Source organism: Rhinolophus ferrumequinum, chromosome X, assembly GCF_004115265.2.
Source record: "Rhinolophus ferrumequinum isolate MPI-CBG mRhiFer1 chromosome X, mRhiFer1_v1.p, whole genome shotgun sequence".
NCBI lineage: Eukaryota > Metazoa > Chordata > Mammalia > Chiroptera > Rhinolophidae > Rhinolophus > Rhinolophus ferrumequinum.
This window is the reverse complement of record NC_046284.1, coordinates 23,148,906-23,176,073: the sequence shown is the minus strand read 5'-3', so window position 1 is coordinate 23,176,073 and position 27,168 is coordinate 23,148,906. Positions and strand designations below refer to the sequence as shown.

The 27,168-nt window shown below is 40.7% G+C and overlaps 1 protein-coding gene across 2 annotated transcripts in view; it reads right to left on the bottom strand.

The window, feature by feature from the left end:
* Positions 1-1,862: 1,862 nt before the first annotated feature.
* Positions 1,863-27,168, bottom strand: part of HS6ST2 (heparan sulfate 6-O-sulfotransferase 2) — a 345,446-nt gene continuing 320,140 nt past the window's right edge. Inside the window, exon 3 of one of the 2 annotated variants that reach the window (XM_033117582.1) lies at positions 1,863-4,968. In XM_033117582.1, the coding sequence (XP_032973473.1) occupies positions 4,071-4,968 (898 nt within the window). In that variant the 3' untranslated portion in view covers positions 1,863-4,070. The remainder of the gene's footprint in view (positions 4,969-27,168) is intronic. The other variant, XM_033117571.1, reaches the window with a different exon arrangement.

Below are 27,168 nucleotides of genomic sequence, written 5' to 3'. Positions count from 1 at the left end.
CAATGTCTCTTGCACTGAGAAACAGCTGATTTGCTTTATTTTCAAGATACTATTCTCTGGCAGTTCTGAGAGTTTTGAACTTTGTGAAGGTCTGATTGATGTGTCATAAATTTACTTTAGGATTTTTAAGGTGTTGATCTAATTCCCCTGATGTTTAAGACTGTCAGCTCATTTCATTCTTGCCATTTGAAATATTAGAATTGCCTTAGTCCACAATCACATGGGGTTACATTTGGACTCAGCATACACTGTGTCTTGTTAGACTTTTTACAAATACCTTGCTTTTGTTTGCATAATCCTTAGTGAAGCCAAGATAGCAGAAATTCCTCCTTAGGACAGGGCAAGAAACCTGCGTGTTGCACATCACCACCCTGGTCTCTTCTGTGTCTCAGGCATGCAGAGACTGTAGTTGTCTCAAGCTTGTCATGTGATGATTTTATGCTTCTTCCCCCCACAGAAGGAAATCATCCCACTAAGTGTGGCAGATCTTGTAACCCTCTCACCCTGCAAAGATAGCCCTGCTCTTACTTAGTTATAACTCCTATTGAGTATCCTCAATCCTTTGGGACTGGGCCAATGAGCTATTTCTTCATTATAGTTCCTCTCTGGGGTACCTCAATAGCTTTTGTAGCCAACCCTGACCTTGTGATCTGAAGCATAGTGCGGGTCTTCTATGGGTTCCTCACTTCAGTAAGAGAAACTTGCTCTGCCAAGAGTACCGTCCTCAACGGAAAAGGGACACAGCCTTTATTTCCTAAGTATTTCAAGTTCTTGGCCTCCATGTTCCTGTTCACTGTTCCTCCCAAAGGGCCGTGGGACCTTCATAAAATCAGGACCTTTGGCCACTCAATTATTGCTCAATAAACAGTTGATGGGCAAAACTTTCTAGGTATAAATAGTTTACAGGCTGCGTATAGTAAACCGTTCAAATTTGTAGCTTTCTTCCCTCTAATCCCATGGGACTGACATCTAAATTCTCTCTGGAAAAGGGCAAGGACAAATCCCATACATCTATAATCCTAAACACAAGTGTGTTTGGAAAAATATATACATTGAACATAATTAGAGCATATTGTGTTCCACAACTTTAAAAGCCAAACTTAAATGCTTACTTTTAACCTCTATCTATCCTGTGATCAGAGGGTATAGATAAGAAATAAGGAGCACTATTTTTCCTTCTTGCATGCTCTTAGACATTCAAGTATCTACTTTAATAAATTTTAAATTAAAGCACACACATATTTTATTTGCATAGTACAATGGGTTGGAATGTTTGTGTCCCCTCCCACCCCCCCAAATTTTCATATGTTGAAATCCTAATCCCATCTAGTGGTATCTAGATGGTATCTGGATGTAGGGCCTTTGGGAAGTAATTAGTTGTAGAGGATGAGTGTGGAATCCTCATGAATGGGATTAGTTGTCTTATAAGAAGAGGCCAGAGAGTTAGCTAGCTACTTTCTGCCATGTGAGGACACAGCAAGAAGACAGCATTCTGCAATGGAGAGGAGGGTCCTCACTAGAATCTGACCAGGCTGGCACCTCAATCTCGACTTTTCAGCCTCTAGAACTGTGAGAAATAAGTTTCTGTTGATAAGCCACCCAGTTTATGGTATTTTGTTATAGCAGTCCGAGCTGACTAGGATATATACCAAACCTTGGCTTTCATCAACAACTTTGTTTTACTCAAAAGAGAAAAGAGTGTGGACTCCCAGAAAGAAGCACCCAAAGCTAAGTCCATTTTAGTGTCATATCTGGTGGCCAAGAGGAGAAAAGGAAACTCCTTGAGAAAACAGTATTCTATTTCTGATGGCATAATGTCTAGAGGCTGCAAACCTGAAATCATGAAATTGCTCAGAGCCTGCAATTTAAACTTTATTTCATACTTATTGTTAAATTACACAAAATCAGTGAATGGTTTCTAAAGCCACACCATTGGACAGATGTTTACAGTTGAAATCATGGGTTTTACATGATGCTGACAAAAATGTATATTTATAACATCTCCTATATACAATAATCAGTTATAGACAGAGAAAATGCACTTAATCTCAGCAAACCATGCACACCACAGCAATAACACATAATGATTTTCTGTAACAAGCTTTTCCACTGGCTCAGGCTTCATCCTGCTTTCCAACAGTAACTATCAGTTTTAAGAGCAAACATCAATTAAAACAAAACAAATTGAAATACCACAGTGTTCTACAGAATTTGCATTTTAAAAACACAATGTACACAAAATAGTTTCACTCTAAAACAATTTGACTTCAAGATGTGTTTGATTTTTTAAAAAATTCCTTTCAGTTTTTCAGTTCTCGGAATTCCCAGGACTGCTACTGTCAGACAAAGCAAAATTTAGATATATCAATACAAGCTCAGAGTCAAGAATATTTATTTTTGAACTCAAATAGCTTCTTTTCCACCTTTTGGCCATATTATTACAGATGAACTAGATCATGCAAATGAGCAGATTGTACAAGATGTGACTTTATGGTCACACTTCTAATCATGGCCTTCCTGAAAACACAAATGCCACGTCCAGTTGCCTTGTTTGATCAACAGCCTAGGGGGTAGTGTAAGTTTTTACAAAAGTACAGCAAAACATGTAAAATGGAAACTTGATGGAATCATGATGCTTCATAGCACAGTGGGTTACAAACTTTTTTTTTGCCCTGCTCAATTCATAATTAATACCCTAAAAGTACTTACGTATTGAATTACAATACTAAATCACTTTCCTCAATTCATATGCTGATTCTTAACCTCACTGCAGAACAGTTTTCTTTTGTTCTTTCTTAAAACAAAACCTGGTAGAGGGTTAACCAAAGTATTGAGATACAACTTTTGGTGTTACTGAATAACTCTGGCTATCCTAATGTTTATTCTACCATTGTTTTTCTCTTGTAATTGTCTACAATCTCTCAACACGAAAAAGAACTAATGGGCTAGAAATAGCCCAACTGGAAACAGTACAATAAAAATATACAAAAAGTAAATAACAATTTATTCACATTCAGGTTCAATTCTATCTGATCAAGAATAACTTCAGCAATATTTTTAGATACATTAATCCTCTTCAAGAATTTCTTGATAAGGACCTCACTACACAAACACTGATAAGACAATTCTACAGAAAGTCCTGACTTTAATCCAGGATTATATATCACAATAAATTCAGCAACACACCATTTAGATGACGAAGGAAAAGTCTATAAATGGGTTAGTTTGGAATGAACACAACTCAGAAAAGCCTTAAAATGAATGAGAAGCAGTGCCAAAAAGATTCCAGAATTGTTGAAATTACAGTGCCCAGAAAGTGTCTGGAAATTAAATCTTTACATTGGTATTCCAGTTGGAAAAAAAAAGTGTTTTGTTAATATGAGATACACCCTGTTTAAAACCTTTGAACAGTAGAAGGTAGAAAAAGTTTAAAATTTTAAACATCTCTTCAATAACAAGATATGAGTCCTGTTCTACTTAAAAAGCCAGTATTTTTACATAAAACTACCCATGTTTGGGAGAGAAATTTTTCATTTTCTACATTTTGGTAAAATTTACCATCACTTCTTATTCTGTTTAAATAGATTCCTTGTTAAAATCAGAAGAAAATAAAGGTTTTGTGTTTAACTTTAGGTTCTTTATGTTTATATTCATGCTTACCCCTAGAGGGGGGAAATGTTTGTTTCCAAGATTGAGTTTTAATAGTGTGTCATAAATAATTTGAAGTCCATTTCTTAGCTATAAGTTAAATGGCCACATTTTGTTTTCATTTTGTCTCTGTAATTTAAGAACTTCTTAAAATATCTAAACAGCAATTTCTGGTGAGTTTGGTTTGGATTTATAAATATTCCAACAAACCAAAAAAGACAATTTAATTACATATTGAAATGTGTTTTACCCACGCACAGTATAACATTTAATTGAAAGGCAACTGTAAAGGCAACATCTTCACTTTCTTTTAACTTCCACACTTAAGGAAGCAGGATGTGTTTGGACACGCTCATCTTTTAAGATTTGCCATATTTTTACTGATGCTTTGGGAGAACTGTGCAAAAGCCTTTGGGAGCCATTTAACGCCATTTCTCTACACTGCCTATGTAGTCATTGGTGCCATTGCTGGTGTTGCTATCGCTTTGCTCTTGGCCTGGGTTCTGCTTCTGGCTTCCCTGGTTCTCCTTCTGACTCAAATTCTGACTCGAACTCTGAGTCAAATTCTGAATCAGATTCTGAATCAGATTCTGAGTCACATTCTGAGTTGCATTCAGATTTGCATTCTGACTCTGATTTTGACTTGGATTCTGGCTCTGGCCCTGAATCTGGCTCTGGAAATGCGTCTGAAGGATCCTTCCCTTCAGAAATTTGCGTTGTTCCTGACGCTTTCGCCTAGCTTCCTGATGGTCCTTCTGCCTCATAAATTGATACCTTTGCAGAAAGAGGTCTTTGGCATAGCTGTACAATTCCATATCCAGAAAATTCAGTCCCTCAATACGCTTTTGGATTTCCTCACTGATCTCGACACTAGAGGCCCTAGTGGTATTATATTGGGTAAATGGCGAAATAAAGTTCATGTTGAAGGTTTTCTCAAACAGATACTGGGTCTTCCGCTGATACTCAGTGAGGCCGAAGAATGCCATGTGCTTCAAATTTGATTTGGCACTTTCTAGGAGGACCTTGTTTCTTTGCTTTTCGGGCATGACAGAGAGGTTGTAGCAGCCTACTAGGGTCAGGTCAGAGAGCATGCGCACCTGGCGGTTGTTGGCTAGATTATAGGGACAGTCCATGAACTCTTTCAGGGGGCAGCCAGACCAGTCATCACCAGTGTAGCAGCTGGGCAGCTCTTCCGAGGTTGGGGGCCTTCCATCGCAGACATGCAGTGATGCTTTCCATGTTGCCCCTCTCTGGACATGCCTCCACTCACTCAAGTACCGGGACACTGGGTCTCGGAGGATGGTGATGTAGTGGAAGTTCCTATGGACAAAGCACGAAGACCAACAGTCAGGGGTGTGGGTGACATAAGTGGCATCAGGAAGATGCGTGGCATATGTGATGTTCACTGGCCAGTAAGAAAGGCAAAAGGAGAATGATGGAGATCTAGTGGCATTTGTCCTGTGAACTGTGCTATAGTCCCCTCTCTGAGTGTCACTAGCCTGTCCAGATAGCTATTCTTCCACCTAATTTGCTGGTATAAAAAGTTTAGGCCCAAGACATTAGCCTTGTCATTCTTCCCTCCTTCTTTCCCCTTGCCATTTGTTTCTCTCTTGCCAACCAATGACATAATCTTTCCAATGACCTCATTTGCTAAGTAGGCAACCATTTTATTTCATACCCCCACCTGTAAACCCCCATTAACTAATCATGAAATGGAGACTCAGTGGAAGTGATTTTATTGAAGTGATATAGAATTGATAAGTGAACACAAATTCTAATCTTTCTTACTAAATGTATAAAAGCATTTTGCCAATATCCGCTCTAATCAGGATGTCTTATTCAAAAACAAAAGCTCATTGAAAAAGTGTCTGATAATGATATCTTTGATTCTGGCTGTTGTCATAACATCACAGCTCATACATTATGGAAGTGGAATGTAGAGATAGGCAGAGCAGGCCAGGGCCTCCAGAAATAAACATTGTGGTTAATCACTGACTGAAATAGACATGGTATCTGCCAATGGCATATATACAAGCTACCACCTTAGTTTCAGCCTTTGCTCACATGATAATTTTCCCAGGATAGGAAAGTTAACTCTATCGGCATCAAAATGTCCCTTTTCTTTACCCACTGAAAGGACACCTGGATGTCAGAAAGAGTGGAGGCTTTGCTATGCAGCTATCTTCACTTTAAAGCTGCAAACTGATAAAGTTCTTTGCTCAAATAGCAGACTAGCAAACATTTAAACCATACACCCACACACACCCATACACAGCAGGTGCACACACACCCCAGAAACGTTAAAGCCTATGATGTGATCATGCATTCTCAAGGGGAGAAACAACCCTGGAGTGGGATTTTAAAACAAGAAACGGGTTTCTGCTCAGGTTCAGTAGATGAAAGATGAGGTCATGGAAAGGCATATTCTGGAAGGAAAACAACAATAAACACTAAACATTAGCATTTAGTTTCTTAAAGGAAATCTGGGGAATGGCTTAAAGCTTTTCTGAAGTTTATTATTCCCATCTAAAGAGGTGGTGGCTCTGTACACATGTACAGGTTGCCAGAAGGAACCACCTCAACCACCCGAATGGCCGAGTCTGTTGGCTGATGTCCTCGGAGGAAACATTTCTCCCAAGTCTCGGGCTTTGAGCAACTCGGGCACCCTGGGAGCTATCCTGTATGCCTCCGTTCTGTGCATGGCATTTCCTCTGCCTGCTGTGACCTTCCTTCTTTGACTGGAAAACTCTACTCATCTTTCAGGTTCTAATCTAAGTACTATCTCTCCTCTGAGAAAATTTACCCTATCCCTTGCTGCCAGCCATCACCTCTTCCCTGTGTCACCATAGTACTTCCACACTTAGCCTGTGTTAAAACACTTTTGATACTGAATTGCAATTACTTGTTTGCGTTTCTGCTTAAACTATGTTTTCCAGGACGGGGGCTCTGTATTATTCTTCTACAACTCCCATCCCACCCATTCCAACTTTGTACCTTGGCCTTTATACCGGACACAAAGCAGAATCTCAGTAACTCCTTTAATTGCTTATTTAATGAACTATTCTGGAGAAGTGGGGAGAGTTAGGAACTGCGAAGGACATGCTTCATCATATAAAAACTCTGGATAATCTTTTAAGCGTCTTGCCAAAAATCACAGAAAGTTTTTTGTTTTTTTAAATCACCTTATATGTTTTTCTGGGATACATGAGCATGAGGCATAGGAAAAGCATCTGGGAATAAGGATGGACAAAGGGCTAAGACCACCTTCACCTATCTCACTGCTTTTCTTAGGACCTTTCTGACTTTTCTGGTGTCACTAAAATTCATTTAGTAAGGACCCACTGCTAATGAGTAGCAACTTTTGTTTCCCAGCAGCCTTTACCAACAAAGGTGACTACTATTCCCATGGGCTCCCTCCTTCCACTCCTAGTTTTCGCATGATTGATTGATTCATTCATTTATTCAATACATATTTATCAAGCCTTTATATTCTAAGCCTGAGGCGATAGCTTAGTGGCAATTAGTCTGATTATTTGGGAAAAAAAGAAATTTATGAAGTCCAGTGACACATTTGGATTACTCTTTCAACCAGCTTTTCTAGACATGCATTATAATGGGGGCTGCTAGGTGTTTTAAATCCCCATAATGGAGTCACCTTCATGCTTAGCTGACAGTCCTCCTGCCTTAATTTGTTTTGCTGGTTTAAGTCTACAGTGACATCTTCTGGTAAATCCTAGAGTGCACCCCAGTGCAAGTCTGAGGCTCTCCTTTCTGAGAACTTTTCCTTATGTTTCAGAGCAGACAGATCGTAACTACCAGGGCGAGTGTCAGGATCAATGTTTTGTAAGCTCTATTCCCATATGGAGAGAGACAGGAGGCCCCACAGAAAGGTAGAGACAGACATGCAGAGAGTCTCTTGTGTTCTGGATGTGTGACTCCTTTCACCTGAAGGTCTCCTAGTGCCCGTGTGAGATGAGGGCAGACCAGTGTGGGCAGCCTCGGTGTCTACACTGTAGGGATTGTCATGTCAACAGAGAAATTAGAGGAGCCTACGTGTTTGCATGCATGCACTCGTATATACAAACACTGCCCTGGTGATAACAGCTACCCTACATCCAGATGGCTCTGTCGATTCAGTGATTGCCAACAGCCTCTTCTTCCACAGAAAATAGGCCCAGAGGCCCAGACTGCCACAACTGGAAACACTTGATGCTGCTTAAAAAAGGATCTCATATGTTAAAAGAAAGATCTGCTGAAGGGCAGGTCTCCAGGAGTATCCAGAGTCCTCCTGAATTGCGTAGTATGTTGGAGGTGGGAAGGCAGGTCAGGATAACACTTGGGAGGGTCAGTGGGGCAAATGATCCACGATGCTCATGCTTCTGAGTGAAGAGTTGTTAGGGAAATATCAGAGAAGCAGTCTTCCCTCCAGAGCAAGTGAGGATGTGAAAGCCCAACCTGATGGGAATGTGATTTGGGAATCAAAGAAGCACAGGAACACGGGTGGCACTTTTCCAGTGGTCAATTCAGTTCAAGCAACTAATGTGTGCCTGGCACTGAGACAGGCACTGAGGACACCAACGAGGATAAGACGCGGATACCTCAGGAGAGCATTTCAGTATAATGTGCTGTTAATGATGGAGCAAGTACAGGCACAATGAAAGCACTTGCAGTGCTTCTTAGCCTAACCTGATGATAAAGGAAGAGTTTCTGTAGCTTTATTTTGAAAAACAAGTAAGAATTAGATAAGGCAAGAAGAGAGGAAAGGAGAATGAAGCAGAAAGATCAGCATGAACAAAGGCCCAAAGGCATAAACTAGCCTGTTGTGTGTGGAGCAAGTGCATTGAAAACATCTTACTGGGAATTACGGGGTAGCGGCAGGAATTGAGGATGAAGAAGTGGTAATGAGCTTGGTTGTGGAAGACCTCAGATACCATATTTAAGAATTTAGACTTCTGTGGGCAACAGAGAGGCCTTAAAGGATTTTAAGCAGGGAAGTAACATGATGAGATCTGTGTTTTAGAATGATCACTGTGTGTGGTATGTAAAAATGGAATTAAGGAAATTAATTGAGGTTACTGTAGAAAACAAGACAAAAGAAGGGGTGCCAACTAGACAATTATCTGAGAGGTAGAATTAACAAGACTTGGTGACAAAATGAATGTCGGTGAGAGGAAGCAGGAGGAGTTAAGGATGCTTCCTAGGTCTCTGGCAGAAGGTTTGAAGTGCCTGTGGGACATCCAAAACAAGAGTTGACTGGACAGATCTAGTACTCAGAGAGTGATCTGGGATTAAGATAAAGATGTGGACTTGTCAACAAATAGTGGTAGTTTCAGACTGTGAGGACCTACTCAGGGGTTGGTTTTTAATTTCATACATGTGGCTTCAGATATTTAAAGGCAGTGTTTAAAGCCTACTAAACGGGAGAAGATATTTGCCAATGATACATCTGAGAAGGGGTTAATATCCAAAATGTATAAAGAACTCATACAACTCAACACCCCCCCAAAAAAAAAACCCAAAAAAACAAACCAAAAAAATCCTATTAAACACTTGGCAGAGGACCTGAAGAGACATTTCTCCAAAGAGGACATACACATGGTCAATAGACATATGAAAAAGTGCTCAACATCACTGATCATCAGAGAAATGCAAATTGAAACTTCAATGAGACATCATCCCACACCTGTCAGAATGGCTGTCATCAGTAAATCAACAAACAAGTGTTGGTGAGGATGTAGAGAAAGTGGAACTATCATGCACTGTTGGTGGGATTGCAAATTGGTGCAGCCACTATGGAAAACAGTATGGAGGTTCCTCAAAAAACTAAGAATAAAACTACCTAATGACCCAGAAATTCTACTTCTGGGTATTTATCTGAAAAAATCCAAAACACTAATTTAAAAAGATATATTCACCTCTATGTTCACTGCAGCACTATTTGCAATAGCCAAGAGATGGAAGCAACCCAAGTGCCCATCAATAGACGACTGGATAAAGGAGAAGTGGTACATATTGACAATGGAATATTACTCGGCCATAAAAAAGGATGAAATCTTACCATTTGTGACAACATGAATGAACCTAGAGTGTATTATGGTAAGTGAAATAACTCAGACAAAGACAAATGCCATATGATCTCACTTACATGTGGGATCTAAAGAACAAAACAAACAAACACACAAAACAGAGAAAAGAATGCATTTGAGAGCCTGGGCTAGAGGGAAATTCTCTGTAATCACACCAAAGTTAAAAAGTGAAAATATGCCTAAGAGAGGTAGGCATAGCACAAAAAAGGAGGAGAATATAGCAGGTTGAGGGGCTCGGACAAGCTTCACGAAGGAAATCGGTTTAAATCTGGGCCTTGAGACACACACAGGTTCAGATTTTATTAGGATATGAGTAAGACAATCCTAGGCAAAAGAAAGGGTAAGAAGGGTATAGAGTACAAGGTGGGTTTGATCAGGACATGGGATGTGGCCCATGAATGCCAGGCTAAGGACCAAGAACCCAAAATCACATGGTAGATTGGCACAGGCAAGACTGAAGACAAGGGCTTTATCATCTGTGTGCCTTCCTTAAGCCTGAACTAACTCCTCTTATTCACATCCATCATGTAGATGAAAGGCCATGATTCCAGTGACCACACACACACACACACACACCCATAGATCATTCCTTATGCTCCCTTTATAAGCACCTCCATTAGAATGTTCACAGTGAAGGGCTTTAAACCAATCTAAGCAGTGATCTTTAAACTTGGCCCAACTGTTCCAAGACTTATGGAAACCTTTCATGTGGGTTTTGTAGATGATTTATTTTTATCTTCCTGGGTTTTTATATATATACATATATATTATATATATTATATATATAATATACTTATAAAATACATATATATAATATATATGGTGCCAAAAATATGTATAAACATTTTAAGAAAGGAAAAAACTATTAAAATTGTAATAATATATACTGATAACAAAAGATGAATACAAGTCACATTTGACTTCTGCAATAACAAGAGGTGCTCAAAGTAGTTACCATCAGCGTCCACACACTTCTGATTACGGCGAACTACTGCTTGAGCAATGTTGACCAAAGTGTCCACTTGTATACATTTTTTTGGCATCCCTGATATATATATATATATATATATATATATATATATATATATATATATATACACACACACACACACACACACACATACATACATACATATATTCCATAATGATATAAAAAAACTGGTAGATTTTTACATCTCAAACAGTAGTACAGCCACCCTGGTACTTAAAAATTAAAGCATCCTAATACCAGTTTGAGTAAATAGTAACAAGATTATTTTAAATTATGAAAATATTAATGCAAATTTAATGCTTATTATATGCCAAGTTCTGTTCTAAGTGTGTTACATATATTAACTCCCTTAATCCTTACAACAGCCTGTGGATTACATGCTATTATTGTCCTCATTTATGGACAAGGAAAGTGAGGCGTGCGGGGGGGTGGTAAATAATTTGCCTAAGGCCATAAATCTAAGAAGTGACAGAGTTGCGGTTTGAGCCCAGGTAGCCTGGATTCAGAGACCACTTTTTGACCACTATGCAACCCCGCCTCTTATACAGAATGTGAACATCTATACAAGAAGGATGGGGCCACAGAGGGCTTTCAGAGAAGGATTGACCCCTACTGAATTGGCTGGATCCAAGAGCAACCAGGGATAGTGTCTGAGGGAGAGGAAGATACCTAAGAGTGAATGCCTTATTGCCCAGAAACAACTTCTGCTTTTGAGAACCAGAGAAACACAGAAGGTCAGAGCTAAGGGTCCTTTAGAGTTCAGCTTAGGGAAGTAGTAAGTGTGGTGGCTAGGAAAGTGGGCCCTGGAATCAGACTGTCGGAGTTGGTTCCACCACTCTGCTCTATGCCCTGAAACAGGTTACTCAACTTCTCTGGACCTGTTTTCTCCTTTGTACAATGGAAATAATCCTACTAGTTACCTCACAGAGATGTTGGGAGGATAAAATTAATTCATATAAAGAGTTAGAATGGTGTCTTTCGTATAAGAAGCTCTTAACAAATGTGAACTATTATTATTTCGGCATTCCTCTCTTTCTGATCAGAACCTTACACAACAGCTCCATGTATGGTTAGTTTTATGCCAGTTTTAAGTGTGCCTGATTTTAGGGTTCAGTCAGATCCAGGCAGGACCTATGAAGTCAGTGGAGTGGACTACCCAAGGTCAGTTTGCCAGAGGGATAGGAGCACCTCCTAAAGGAAGAAAGAGTTACGTCCAGGGTTTGGGCCAAGATATGATCAGAGAACAAGACAATTTTTTTGTTATTATTATTTTGACCTTATCTTTATGCCCAGATTAATATGATACGGAGAAATAAAAAATAATTTTTAATGAAAAAGACATCTTTTAATACCCCAAGGTTTCTCTTCTTTACGCTAAATACGGTTTTTAACTATTCTCTACATTGCTTCAAGTCATCTCACTGTCCTCTTGTTTGCCTCTGAATATATCCTACCTTATTGGAACATGCCCTCCAGGTACAGTGTGACAAGTAACAAGTAGGAACAGTCTATTGCTTACCTCATTCTTGACACCATTTTTCTTAACATGGCCTCATATCACATTGGCCTTTTTGGCAGACATGCCACACCACTGACACACAGTCAACTAAATTCTTTCATTCGCTTACACATACGAATGCCATTTTGAAACCCAATCTACCTTGTCCTGGACAGTTGCAGTTTATTTGTGGCTTTAATTTCTTCCTGTTAGAATAAGTCTAAGCCTGTTAGAACACATCTGGATTCTGATTATACTCCCAATATCTTCACTATATCTTGCTATTCCTTTTGGCAATGCCCATATCCAGGCACTGATCAAACAAACAAGATGCAAGTGAGAGCAGGTGTGGGGTAGCTGCTGGAAATCTCCCTTCAGGTTGACATAAACCCAAAGGGTGCTGCTGAATGGACTGATTTAATTTTAAATGAGTGGGTCAAGTTCAGCCACAGGAAAATCACACTCAGCTTGTTTCAGTTAGTAGTAATTGGACATAAATATCTTGTCACCAAATGTGTCACTTAATTTAGATGACCAGGAGTCACATCTTTAAATTGGAGTCATGACTCCCCATCAGTTACCTGCATTAATTTAATGACCATTGTTTAGTACCTCTGTATACCCTGGTGCCATTATCGACAGAACACAGTGAAAGATTTGGTACTCTGCAAGTCTAGGCTAAATTTTCCATGTCATTGATAAGTAACTGAAGAAACAGCAATGACAACCAATGAAAGAGTTATCTGAGCAAGAAACCTGGAGGCCATCCTGACTCCTCTATCTTGCCCACCACTACCATCTGAACTTTCCGCAAGTCTGCTGATTCTAGTTCTTCATAGCTCTCAAATTCATCCTTTTCACCACTGCCTGGTGTGAGGCCCTCATCACTGCCCTACTGGATCACTGCAGCAGTGTTCTGGTCCACCTCCCTGCTTCTGGTCTCACATACATTACGCACCCCCATATGGCACACATCCCACCTGTCATTCCCTAGCTAAGACCTCTCAATAGCTCCCTATCAACTGTGAAGTCCAAGCTCCTCCATATGCTAGACACAGCCTTGTGGGACCTGGCAACCAACTTTCTTTCTCTCCACCCTTATCTCTATCAAGCTCCCTCTACACAAGTCTTTCTCAACCATGAGTGATTTTGCATCTCCCCTTCCCTGCCCCTGACTCCAGCACATTTGGCAATATCTGGAGACATTTGGTTGTCACAACTGGGTGGGGGGTTCAGGTTCTACTGGTATCTAGTGGGTCGAGTCTCAGTATGCTGCTGAACATGCTACAAGGCAGACAAAGAATTATCGAACCAAATAACAATAGTGCCAAGTTTGAGAAATCCTGCTCAATACTCTATGCCAGGTAAGTAAAAGTAATGTTGATTTTCCAAATTGGAGCCAGGCAATGATCCTACAGGCCCCTTTCCTTTGTATATGGAGTGCCTACTCTTTTGAATGACTTCTATCTGTCCTTTGTAGGTTATCTGGAAAACTCCTTCAAAACTCAAAGATTGCCTCCTTCATGAAAAATTCCTTGAATTTCCTGGGCAGTCAACTCCTCTGGCATTCCTCTGTTCCAACTGCATTGGTGTTCTCCCATTATAGCATTTATCTCAATGTGCTGAGATTGTCTAGTGATTTGTGTGCTTCCCCCATTGTACTATGAGCTTTGGGAGGGTAGGGGGGCTGTGTGTCATTTATCAATGTAAGCTCCTCTGGGCCTAGCAGAATGTTTGACATAAAATAAGAGATTAATAAAAGATGGTTGAATGAACGTCTGCAGCAGAAACAGCAAAGCTTAGGATGAGCTAATAGGAAAGTGCATATATATTTTCTCTTTTTTTGTATCAACATTAAACGATACTTGCATCTGCAGAAAGCTGGGAACAAGTACATGGATTTGTTCTCTCAGCATAAATGGACAGTTCACGTTGGTAGTCACAGAAATAGCTAGTCTAAAGCCACTAGATGTCAGTATTAAATAACAGACATACCATTTTATACATGTGATGGGACATTTTAGGGAAATCTAGCTATGAAGAAGATCGAATGATATTTAGTAGTTGTCCCTGACTTTCTGTGTAGCAGCCCAATGGTAATTAAGTCTGGGAAGTTTAAAGATATTAAATGTAAGTAAATGGATAAAAGCAAGAACCGTAGTATGTTTCATTGTATTTTAACAGATTGCCCTGCAATACGTATTTCAGTTCTAAGTCATGCAATCCTAGACTGTCAGAATAAGAAGAAATCTTTGAGGTGACAAAACGTCTAGGTCAAGCCCTTCACTTTAGAGGTGGGGAAATCAAACCCTGACAGAGGCAAGGATTTGCCCACAAGTCACAAATTGCCAATAGCTCTTGGGAATCAACCTAAGTGCAAGGAATATTCCTGGGCTGAAAGCCTATATTTTTAGTAGACTCTGGCTTTATGTCTGTTGATTACCTAAGACAGCAAATCAACCAGGCCTGAAAGAGTTCACTAACCCTCAGGAGGGGAGCCATTAGACTGCTGAAAATACCAGGAAATTCTGATGCACATGTATGGTCGAGTTTGAGAACCACTGTCCAATGCATGTGGCTTCAGAGATCAAAAGTCTCTCAGAAATCCCAGGTAGTACCCAAAGTGTGGACAAGCCAACTGAGCTCCCAAGAACAAGCCTGAGCTCCTCGTTGCACTACTTAGACAAGTCCTAAGGATGCCCATTTCCATCCAGTGAACTTTGCCTGAGCAAAGTTATGAGGATAATGCTGTAAACATTTATTTTAAGGCTACTGGTTCGTGAAAGGCCACAATAAGGTTTTTCCTGCACTACTCAAGGGGGAAATAAATATCAAAGCCTCTTTTTTATGGAAGAAGGCCAGCAAAACTGTACCAGTTAAGGTCATAGGAGTGATCAATAAAAAGTTAATTTAAGAAACAAATTCTTAGCCCAAATCAATAGGAGTGAAGATTTTATTATACCTGTAGTTTAGATTGTCGTTGTTTTTTGAGTTCAGCCTTTGCACATCTTGTTCTGGGAGTAATGATGCATGATAGAAAAATAAGACCTGTGGTTGGTGATCTTAAGTATACTCTCCAAACAGTGGAAGGTATATATGACATTGAGTCATTAATGCTGAAGATCTGGTCTCCTTCCTCTATTAATGTGTCTCCTACTGCATGGATCCTCCTACTGCATGTAAATGACTTGGTCAAAGCAAGGAAGACGGCTTATGTGAGCACAGACTAAATAAAAGTATGGTTAATTGAATCAAAGGGAAATATACCTCCAATGGGATTGGATGCCTCAAGCCCTGGAGTTGACAATTTAACTGCTTTTCTTGTGTGACTCATAAACTGGCAGTCCCCAAAGAGGAATTCTATAAACACTGTGATCAGCAGTGGCAGCAGCCTCATAAAAGAAGTGTAGGGCTTCGAGAGGGGACTATTTTGAAGTGGATGGATGCTCACTTAAATGTGTTGCTTTGGGTGCATTTGTCAAAACAGTCTTGTGGCTTGGTAGTCATGTTTTATCTAGTAAGAAGAATGAGCTGTCACCTTCACATAGAATGGGTTACTTAAGGCAGTAACATTCATAATTTCATTTGATTCTCTTCACAACACTAGGAAGATCTAAATGATCTGGATGCTGAACCTCTCCCTTTCTTCTTCAAGTTGATGCTGTGGGCTCATGACTTGGCCAGCCTCTTCTGGGCAACCCAGATGTCGGGAGCAGGACCAATCATTGGGAACTCACTGATCTATAAGACAACCAAGACTCTCAGTGGTTCTTTGAATGGATTGACTAGAGTCTTTAGCAGGACATAACCATCCCAGGGAAATATTGGACATAATAAAACAAACTTGGAAAAGGCCTCGTACCCACCAAACAAGCTATTCAGTTATCCTTGCAGAGATGTTCTCCTATTCTTCACACCTCACCCGAAGGAGCAGTTCTGTGCATATAAGGTAATACCTTAATCAACATCTTAATTAATTAAATTCTCCCCTCTGGTTAACTGAAGGTTAACCTATCTGTGTGTGTTGTAGGGGAACATTCAACAGAGCCCAAATGGATTTCATTAAACAGAAGAACATTTTTCTATGCCATTCTTCTCTTGTTGCTTTCAAAAAGCAGGAAAATGATGTTTCCTTCTTTGTTGAAAAGGAAGAAAAGAAGATATCTAATGTCTGTAAATTCAAACTCAATATAGAATTCTGCACACAATAAGTACTGGTGATATTTACTTTTTAAAGAAGAAATCTTGCTCTCTTCCTTCCCAAAGCCTAATAGGCTCCAAAGTACATACATCTAAGGACTTGGGCAAACAGTGAAAAAGCTGATTTTTTTAACAAGATGTGAAATTCCAAGCTTTATGACCCGTAGTTACCAGCCTTCACCCAGAGTTCAATCAACTGCTTGGCAGCATGAAAAGTTTCACAGCTTACACTGCCCCCTGAAATTTTTTTGCATCCTGAAATTATTTTCTGAGTCTCGGTTCATTAATACTCAGTGTGTTTTTGAGTGGAAAGAACTTCTACAGAAAACCCTCTTTAGTGTGTAGATGAGGTAGCTGAGGCCCCATGAAGGGATATGAGCTACCCATGTCACATGGAGAGCAGCTCTGCCACTGGTTAACAAATTCAGGCTTCCTGACTTCCCATCCAGGGACTCCTCCCTCTCTGCACGATGCTTCTCAACTTCCTGAGTGCTTCTAAGTGTCAGGCCTCTGCCCAACTGTCATCCTCTGGGGGAGGTATTAGGGGCAGCCAAGGAGAGGGGTTGGTTCTCTTCCTTCCTCCAAAAGAGTGGGCAGAGATGAGGAGTAGTAAACTTGAACCTCCAGGGGACAGGAAGGGGCTTGGGAAATGTCTAAGTGCCACCACTGAGACTACCATGGTTAATGTCTTGCTCTTAAAATGAGCATCCTTAGTATCTTTTGTCCTGGGAATCTATTGTTCCTGTCCTGTCTTTTTATTGGAAAGAGAATCCACTACAAAACACTGCATGTTCAAAGTCTCAACTAGACAGTAATAAAACTGGAATCTTTATGACATTCAATTCAGGAACAGGAATGCACAAGTTGGGGATATAATATTCTTTTAGCCCTAGAATCGAAGGGTTTTGGCCTTAGGTTATAAGATAGATGTCTAATCAATCCATGATCAATGTACCAAGGCTGGGTGACCCCCAAATTGCCATAATTTGAGCTGTGGGCACAATAGTGACGCAGCCATATGTATATGGGCACCTGCTCTCAAAGAGCTTACAATTTACTTGGGGAGCAGAACCACAATTCAGTGAGGGGGTAAAGATAGAGTATAGTGAGGGGCTGATTGTGTCATACAGCGTCTAAGTACAAAATGAGTCAGCATGGAGAGAGTTTAATGTGTGCTATGGTAATCAAGGAAGGCTTCATGGAGTAGGAGAAAGCTGATCAAGCTCTAAAGGATAGAAAAGATTTAAGTGTGTGATGGGGAGGGTAGGATGCATTCTGACATGAACATACAGCACATAGAGGACCTACTAATAAATGTTATGATTTAGTGGGTGCTTACATTGTGCTAGGCACTCTGCTAGATGATTCCTCATAGAACCCCATTAAATGGGTGCCAATGTCTCCATTTTAGGCGCAGTACTGCACTGTCCAATATAGCCACCAGCCCACAGATGGAGACTGAGCCTTTTGAAATGTGTCTAGTCGAAAGTAAGAAGTGTTTGAAGTGTTTTTAAGAATATGTGCTAATACCAAGACTGAGAGGAAGATAAAATGTCTCATGAATTATTATTTATCCTGATTATATGTTCAAATAATATTTTTGATATACTGAGTTAAATAAAATATATTGTTAAATTTAATTTCACCTGTATCTTTTCATTTTTAATGTGGCTATTAGAAGATTTAAAATTACAAATGTGATTTACATTATATTTCTGTTAGTGCTACTCTAGAGCCCAAGTGCCTGGGTTCAAATTTCAGCCTTGGCAGTTACTAGCTGTGTCAGCTTGGGCAAATAACTTAATTTCTCTGTGCTTCTGTTTTTCTCATTTACAACGTGGGGAAAACCATGTGGTCTCAATGAAGCTTAAAATATATATATATATATATATCTTAAATCTATCTTGGAATATAATACTCAACAAATGGTAGTTGCTATTATTGTTACTGTTATTATAAAGATAAGGGTATTCCGTTAACAGATGCTATTTAACCGTCCTAAAATCCCAGAGCTAGTTAGTGACTGTCAAGTCTGCGTGACTCCTGAGCCCAAACTCTTGCCCACTTCCCTGGCTGATGCCCTATTTGCTCTTTGTACCCTCACTGCCACGTATATCTGAGTTTCCAGTGTGTGTGTGCTCACTGAGCAGAGCCTCAGGAGCAACAGGCCAAGGGCACAACTGGCCTGGCTGGAGCAGGGTGTTTAAAGTAGGAGGTAGTTGGACCTACAAGGATGTGAAAGGAGGGGCTGATTCCGTGTTTTGGTGGGCCCATTACAGAGCCTCGGGGATGGAATCTGAGCACTTCAGAGCTGGGGCAAGGGATGGAGTGTATAGCCTAAGTTTCCCATTCCACAGATGAGGACACCATATAGCCATCTCCCTTGCCATCTCTAGATCATGAGACATCCTGAGACACACAGAATCGTTTCTTTAGGGACCTCCACAAAGACAAGGAATCGGGTTGCAGGGCTTTTTCACATGGTAGGCAGTCAATAAACATTATTTAAAGTCATCGTGAGCACTTGTTCACCTGGGCCTGTGTCTGGGAGGAGGCACCTCAAGTGTGCTTTAGAGAAATCATTAGAGGAAAACTAGTCAAGATAAATGCCTGCTCTCAGCATTGTGCTGGTTTCCAGAACAGCACAGGTGAAATGGTATCCCCTAAATGAAGGTTCCCCTTCTTGAGTCCTGGGTTAATTTTAATGATCTCTAATATTGGAGCTCTAATATAGTTTTAAGGTGCTGAGAGAGATAAAATAGAAACCCTGGCTTTTGTGGGGGAAACAGACTTTGTTAACCATTTAAACTGTAAAAATTTTAGCCATTCAAAATTTTAAGGGCTGACAGGGTTGTGCCTACTTTCCCCTGGGAGAGCTTTTTTTCTGCAGGTATTTAGGCTGCAAAAGGTACAACAATTACTGTATAACATGGTTGTTCTGTATGTGTGTGGAAATAAGCATGATATATACTACCAGGCACAGTCTTTGTGGGGACAGAGTCCCAGAGAGCAATTTCCAGGCTCTCGACCTCACGTGGAAAAGTGCTGGTTCAGGTAGTAGATGGCCATCAGCTGTGATCAGGTGGCCATCAGCTGTGACTAGTTAGCCATTAGCTACTGATACAGCTGCCGTGGCTGTGTTGGTTGGTTGGTTGGCAAAGAAGCAGACAGCGGATTGTGCATGCTGTGGCTCCTGCTTCCTGTATCTCCAACCCAGCTGCCAGCGAGACTATAATGGTTGAACTTCCCTATCTATGGCTCCATTGGTGTTCCTTTTTGGCCTCACCATGTCCTGTATTCTTATGCGGGGAGTGGGACCAGATTCCCTGCATGACAGTCTGTTTCTTTACAGTGATAACTTTGGGAGTGGAAAGCAACCTCACTAATCCCCCTCCCAACCTCTCTACCTAAAAAAGAATCTGATGTCACATTGGAGTGAGTACAGGAAGGGGTACCAAAGACAAGAAGATCCTGCTTGAGCAGAAGGAATTATTTTGAAGGTTATATTAGTGCTAGAAGCTTGCAAGTGTTCTGTAAGTTCTGTGCGTCTGAGGTTATTTTTCATGGTGTAGGTAAGGCACACTGTGGCTACCTGTGTTTCCCATTTAAGGCAAAAAGAGGACCTACCCTGGCATCAGGGTTGTAGCATTGGGGAGCTTAGGGGGCCAAGTACCCTCCTCACCTCTCCTCCCCAGTCACAGAATACTCCTACAGGTTGCAACTGAATATCACACTGTAACGTCCTAAGTCCTAGAGAAAAGCTCTTTTTGTATTTGTCCAAAACGTACCAGAGTGGGAAAGCTTACAGTACGTGAAATCAGACAACTATGTAGTTTGTGAAACATAAGTCATGGTCCCATTTGGTTGATGAAAGCATAAACATCCCACAATTTTTGAGAGTGCAAATTCTTTCTTAAGTGGCAGTTTCTAAGCACCATCTTGTGCAAAATGGGACCCTGTGTGACTGAAAAGGGGTGGGGCCATTGTACAGTCACAGTGGGGAGCAGTTCACTGAACAAGAAGCCTCCACAGCTCCCTCCATGCACAGACTGAGCTCTCAGCTACTCTCATGGTTGAGAGCCATGTTCCAAGTGTGTAAACCAGCTGAAAGGCAAAGCCTTTGTAAAGGGAACTGATGGGAGCCACATACAGGTGAAGGCAGCAGATCCATATTTTGCAGACTAGCAGGGTTGGCAGGCCCCTCAGACATCACTCCATCCAATCACTTAATAACGAGCACACCACAGCCCAGAGATGAATGACAGGAGCTTGTCCAGGGCCACACGGTCAATTTGTGGCAGAGTCATGAACCAAAACCAAGTCTCTAACTCCATCCTCAGGTTTCAGAATACCATCGTCAGGGTGACTGATGAACAAGAATCAGCTTCAGGAAAATGCAGCCGCTCTGTTTGGTAGAAGCTCACTTATTCTCTACTGCAAGATTTAAAAGCCATAAAGAAGGACTAAAAGTCAATGTTCAGACTAAGAGAGATGTGAGAGATATGTGACTCTGATTTTCCAACTTAAGGCAAATGCTTGAGGATGACACCACCCTCAGACACTTCCATTAATCATTCACTTTGAAGACGTCAATGGGGAGTCAGATTCACTTACACGCTGCATGAACCACCACCTACAGAGATTTCCCTCATGGCTTGGCTTTTCTCCCTTCAATTGAGGTTAATTCTTAGAGATAGTGACCCGCAGCAAGTTGGATTTAAAGCCACAGATGATTACTCTAAATGACAACCCCTTTCCCACAATCGCTTTTCAGAAAGGTCATCTGAAGAAAATTCGTTGATATCAGTGCCTGGGAGAAAGAAGGAGGAGGGAGGGAGGGAAGAAAGGAAGAAGGGAGGGAAGCCAAGTGACTAGCAATCAGAAGTTTCATATGAAACGGTGAATGGCTCACCATTCTTATACCTTTATTTCCTCGCATACTCCCTTCAAGTACACAGGACAAGAAATAGAATTACCGTTTTTCAGATGAGGAACTTGAGCCTCAAAGGAAGTGACATGCCCAAGAATACCCAATTACTCAGCAGTGGGTCTAGGACCAGAACCCAGGTCTCCTAACTCCCAATTCAGTGTTTCTCCCACTATTCTTTGCTACACATTAAGCCCAAATGGATGTCTTGTCTCTTTAACCAGGCTGCACATTACCTAAAGATCAAGACTACTGGGCACCCCCGCCATCTCTCAGCACAGGGCCCAGCACCTTATGGGGATGCAGACTGGTGGGTCAGTTGATGGAACATCAACTGTGAAGCCTGGAATTGCCCGGGATGCTCCTTTTTGCCGTTGCGCACATCATTGTACATCAGCTCCTCCTCCAAGGTCATTCACCACTAATCAGAGCCCAAGGGCATTATTCCCCAAGCGACACAGGTCCCTTATTCCCAACACTACCCTTTGTCTGGCTTGCTGTAGCTCTTTAGGCCCCAGTTTTGGCATTCTCCAGCCAGGAGAGACTGTTGCACACATGATGCCACACGACAGGGTGAAGAAGCCCCCTTCCCCTCAAACACTTCTCTACTGAGGCCTGAAATCCCACATTAAGTTACTATTTATTTTGTCCTTCATGGTGGCCAGAAGCCGCTGTCCTCTGATCTTCTCCATCCCATCCTATATCTCTCCCTTCCTTTAGCCTTTCTCTGCTAGATTCTCTTGGCTTAGGCTGTTCAAAATCTTAGATCTAGAAAGAACAGCGATCCACTCTTTTTAAGGTGTCATGTATTTAATACCACCAGAAAGATTTCTATTTCAGAGAAGCATCCCCTAGTGGAAAATGCTGTGCCCTCTTCTCTCAGGGGAGAATTGCCAGGGGCAGTAAGGGCAAATACTAAGGGGTAAGAGGCCTTCCTAAAATCACAGCCTGTAGGTGACTGGCCATTGAGTGCAGGTAAAAGGCTGCTTCAATAGTCACAATCAGGAAGCTTGTTCCTTTCTGCGCAAAGAAGGCACAGGAATTTAAAATGAGACCATTTGGTGACAGTTTTGATCAAACTTCTTTTCCTTTTCAGAATCATGAATCAGTCATGAACACACTAAGTTAAAACAATATTTGATCTCCCTAGAGCTATTTGTGGAGTCCTCTTGTACCCCTACCACACCTCCTTTCATTTAACATTCAGTAGTCAAGGCGTGACTAGAAATATGTGTGGGGAGAATACATCGACCTTCACCTTCAGTGTGGTGAGAAGAATGTGTTGACAGTTGAAATATGGGCAGGTACATTTTGGAGAGGCCGGTGTTGCTGCATTTCAGTGTTCCAAGCTTACTTCAGGTGACAAGTGAGTCATCTTTGAGTTTCTTAAATAATTTGAAATACACTATTTATATTTCTCAGTTCATTTTTAAGGATTAAATATCTATTATTCCAAACTTTTTTGAAGGCATAGCACCTTCTTTGTCCTCTTCTAAAAACTTATCTATGATAATGAGGTTTTAACAAGGCACATTTTCTTTCTCTCTCATTAGATCCTCACAACATGCTTGTGAAATAGATAGATAGGTCCAGTCCATTTCATAGGCACAGATATTAGTGCACAGAGAGGTGAAAGGTTACACAGCTAGTAAGTGATCAAGTTACATGTCTGAAACCTATGTCTAGACATTCAGACTCATTCTGCTACCCCGTACCACTTTTTTTCATTTATTTGAGAATGAAAGGAATTTTGTGTGAAGCAGTGCAGAGATTTCTGCAATATCCTAACAGGATGTACAACCAGGGCCAGCCTTATGGGGTGGCATGGTTTTCAGGGGTGCTGGGAGCACAGCCTCTTCTTCTCATAGTTGGCCAGAAAAACACAATCAATGTGAAGTTTATTCCTTTGGTTTAAGGACCTGCCTCCTGTGTGATCAGGGAATGAGGTAGAGGGTCATAAGCCATTAAGAGTTACCAGTCATTTAGATGGGGGAAGCTCTAAATGACCTCTAAGATATCCCTCCTGTGGATTTAATAATCAGGTCCCGCATTAAAGGTGGTGTGCAGGGCATGTATAGAGATAGGCACTGAGCTTTAAGGAAGGAAAAGAAAGCTGAGAAGGAAAACTGAGAACACCAAAGACAAACTTGGCTGCCTTAGAATTTTGCCAGGGCTAAGGGCTGTCAGGAATCTCTGGTTTAAAAGTAAATGTGAGAAAAAAAGATGTAAAGGGTGAAGAACAAGACTTTGCAGAGAAAATTACCAGGTTGATTTTTAGTTGAATATTGTCTACGATTTATCACTAAGTTACTGACCCAGTCTTATCTTCCATCCTATTACTGTTTCCCTGCACATGGACTGTCACACTCTAAGCAAACCAAACTCTTTCTCCCTGTCCTCTCATTGCTGCCTCCTGCTTTTGCTTATGCTGGTTCCCCCCAGGCACAACATTGCTGGCTCCTCTCTACCTGTCTCTCCAAATAAGATTGTTTTCTCAAGGCTTCCTCCCTTATAATATCCATAGCTGAAGTGCCATGCTTTCCGTTGAACCTCTGGAAAGGGTTATCTGGACTTCTCTGAGGGGACCCTGTTCCTCTGACTTTGTAATGCAAGGTATTCATGTCTAAGTCTTCTCTTCCCTCCAAGGCTATGGGCATCTTGGAAAGAGGGCAAGGCCACGTCCTCTTTATATGTCTTCTCCTCTCTCCTCATGGACCTAGCTGGCCCAGAGTCTGGAGAAACAGCCAGCCATTGACAAATGCTTTGTAGTTAAGAACTCAGTCTTTGGAATCAGAAAGTTCTGGAAGCATGCCCTAGCTTATATAACCTTATGCAAATTATTTAACCTCTCTAAGTATTGGTTTCCTCATCTGTGAGCACCCACTTCACAGAGTTGTGATTTATCAAATGAGATAACCCATGTAGAGTGCTTATCATGATACAGGACACCTGGTACACATGCCACAATTATTTTCTATTAATATTATTTTCTCCTAATGAAATGTGCTGTCCTTTCAGGTATCCTTTATCAATAACCAACAGAGCCATTATCGCAGAAGCAAAGCGAATCATGTTAGGAGGGTTGTTAAATGCCCTGACTCATAATGTATTTATAGTGACATTTACCCCACCAAAATGCAGGGAAAGACAGGAAATGGTTTCAATTTGAATCCGTTATTTCTGTGGTCCACATGCTGAATGCCGCCAAAGCCTCCACTCCTTGGGCGGCGGTTGTGGAGATGGAACAGCGGCAGTTTTTCATTTTCCAGAGTCCACTCACCCTTCCAAGAATCTCAATGCCTCATTGATTCATAATACAGTGCATAAAGATTTCATTTTTCCTGCCCACAGTGATACATTATGGAGGCAATCTGTTTTGCCACTGAAAAGTTTGCTTAGTAGAAAAATTTGGAGTTTTGACATTCAGGAAATTACAGTCATCTGTAAAACACGATTGATATGCCAAGGCTAACATTTTCATTGCACTTGCAGAGCCAGAGTAACTATGATAAAATATGTGTTACCCCACACACGTTTCAGGATCTTTTACGGAAACATTAGTTAGCTCTGAGAACACGTCCCAAGATTCCAGGGCTGCAATAGCTGTGCCGCTGGGCTGTTGGCCATTCACAAGGATACATCCATTGATCAAAGCTAGACTCGGGTGTTAAGACAAAGTGATGGCTGAAAACATTTTTTGACTTGGTCTTGGGTTCAATGCTGGCACTACTTCCCCATGCGACCAGGTTAAAGACATGAAAGGGAATCTAGAAAAATGAGTTGAAAAGTTCCACACCCATTGTGGACTTGTTAGCCAGCCACAAAAGGTACAGGTTTATATTAGATAGAAATAGAAGTTAAGGCTTACAAAAGAGAAATTAGACTGTTCTATGTCTGCTTGCATTTTAAATTTGCTATCTGTATTTTTACACTCAAGCATTTCTTCGTCTCTCTTTTATTTTTTTAAGTTTATTGGGGTGATAATTGTTAGTAAAATTACATAGATTTCTGGTGTACAATTCTGTATTACAACATCTATAAATCCCATTGTGTATTCACCACCCAGAGTAAGTTCTCCTTCCATCACCATATATTTGATCCCCTCATCTCCCACCCCCACCCCCCTTACCCTCTGGTAACCACTAAACTATTGTCTGTGTCTATGAGTTTTTGTTTCTCATTCGTTTGTTTTGTTCTTTTTGGTTTCTATACCACATATCAGTGAAATCATATGGTTTTCTGCTTTTTCTGTCTGACTTATTTCGCATAGCGTTATACTCTCAAGATCCATCCATGTTGTCACAAATGGTCCTATTTCATCTTTTCCTACAGCCGAATAGTATTCCATTCTGTATATATACCACAACTTCTTTATCCATTCATCTATCGAAGGACATTTTGGTTGTTTCCATGCCTCGGCCACCGTAAATAAAGTTGCAACGAACATTGGAGCACACATGTCTTTCTTTATGTGTCAATGTTTTCAGATTTTTTGGGTAGATACCCAGGAGACGGATTTCTGGGTCATACGGTAATTTTATTCGTAATTTTTTGAGAACCTCCACACTGCCTTCCATAGCGGCTGCACCAGTCTGCATTCCCAACAACAGTGTATGAGGGTTCCTTTTTCTCCACAGCCTCTCCAACACTTCTTACTATTTGTCTTCTTGATGATAGCCATTCCGACTGGGAGGAGGTGATATCTCATTGTGGTTTGTATTTGCATTTCTCTGATGATTAGTGATGTTGAGCAGTTTTTCATATGTCTATTGGCCATTTGTATGTCCTCTTTGGTGAAATCTCTCTTCAGGTCCTCTGCCCATTTTTCAATTGGGTTGTTTGTTTTTTTGTTGTTGAGTTGCATGAGTTCCTTGTATACTTTGGATATTAGCCCTTTATCGGAGGCACTGTTTGCAAAAATCTTCTCCCATTCACTTGGTTGCCTCTTTATTTTGTCGATGGTTTCTTTTGCTGTGCAGAAGCTTTTAAGTTTCATATAGTCCCATTCATTAATTTTAGCTTTTACTTCCCTTGCTTTTGGAGTCAAATTCATAAAATGCTCTTTGAACCCAAGGTCCATAAGTTTAGTACATATGTTTTCTTCTATGCAGTTTATTGTTTCAGGTCTTATGCTTAAGTCTTTGATCCATTTTGAATTAATTTTGGTACATGGTGACAGATAGCAGTCCAGTTTCCTTCTTTTGCACGCGGAAACCCAATTCTGCCAGCACCATTTACTGAAGAGGTTGTCTTTCCTCCATTGTATGTTTTTTGCTTCTTTGTCAAAAATTATATGTCCATATTTATGTGGGATTATTTCTGGGTTCTCAATTCTATTCCATTGGACTATGTGTCCCTTTTTCTGCCAATACCATGCTGTTTTAATTATTGTGGCCCTGTAGTACAAGCTAAAGTCAGGGAGTGTGATATCTGTAGTATTGTTCTTTTTTTCTTAAGATTGCTTTGGCTATTTGGGGTCTTTTGTGCTTCCAAACAAATCTGATGATTTTTTGTTCTATTTCTTTAAAAAATGCCATTGGGATTTTGATGGGGATTGCATTAAATCTGTATATTGCTTTGGGTAATATGGCCATTTTAACTATGTTGATTCTTCCAATCCATGAGCACGGAATGTCTTTCCATTTCTTTGTGTCTTCTTCAATTTCTTTTAAAAATGTCTTGTAGTTTTCAGCACATAGGTCTTTTACATCCTTGGTTAAGTTTATTCCTAGGTATTTTACTCTTTTTGCTGAAATTGCAAAAGGAATTGTTTTTTGTATTTCTTTGTCTGAGATTTCATTGTTAGTATATAGGAATG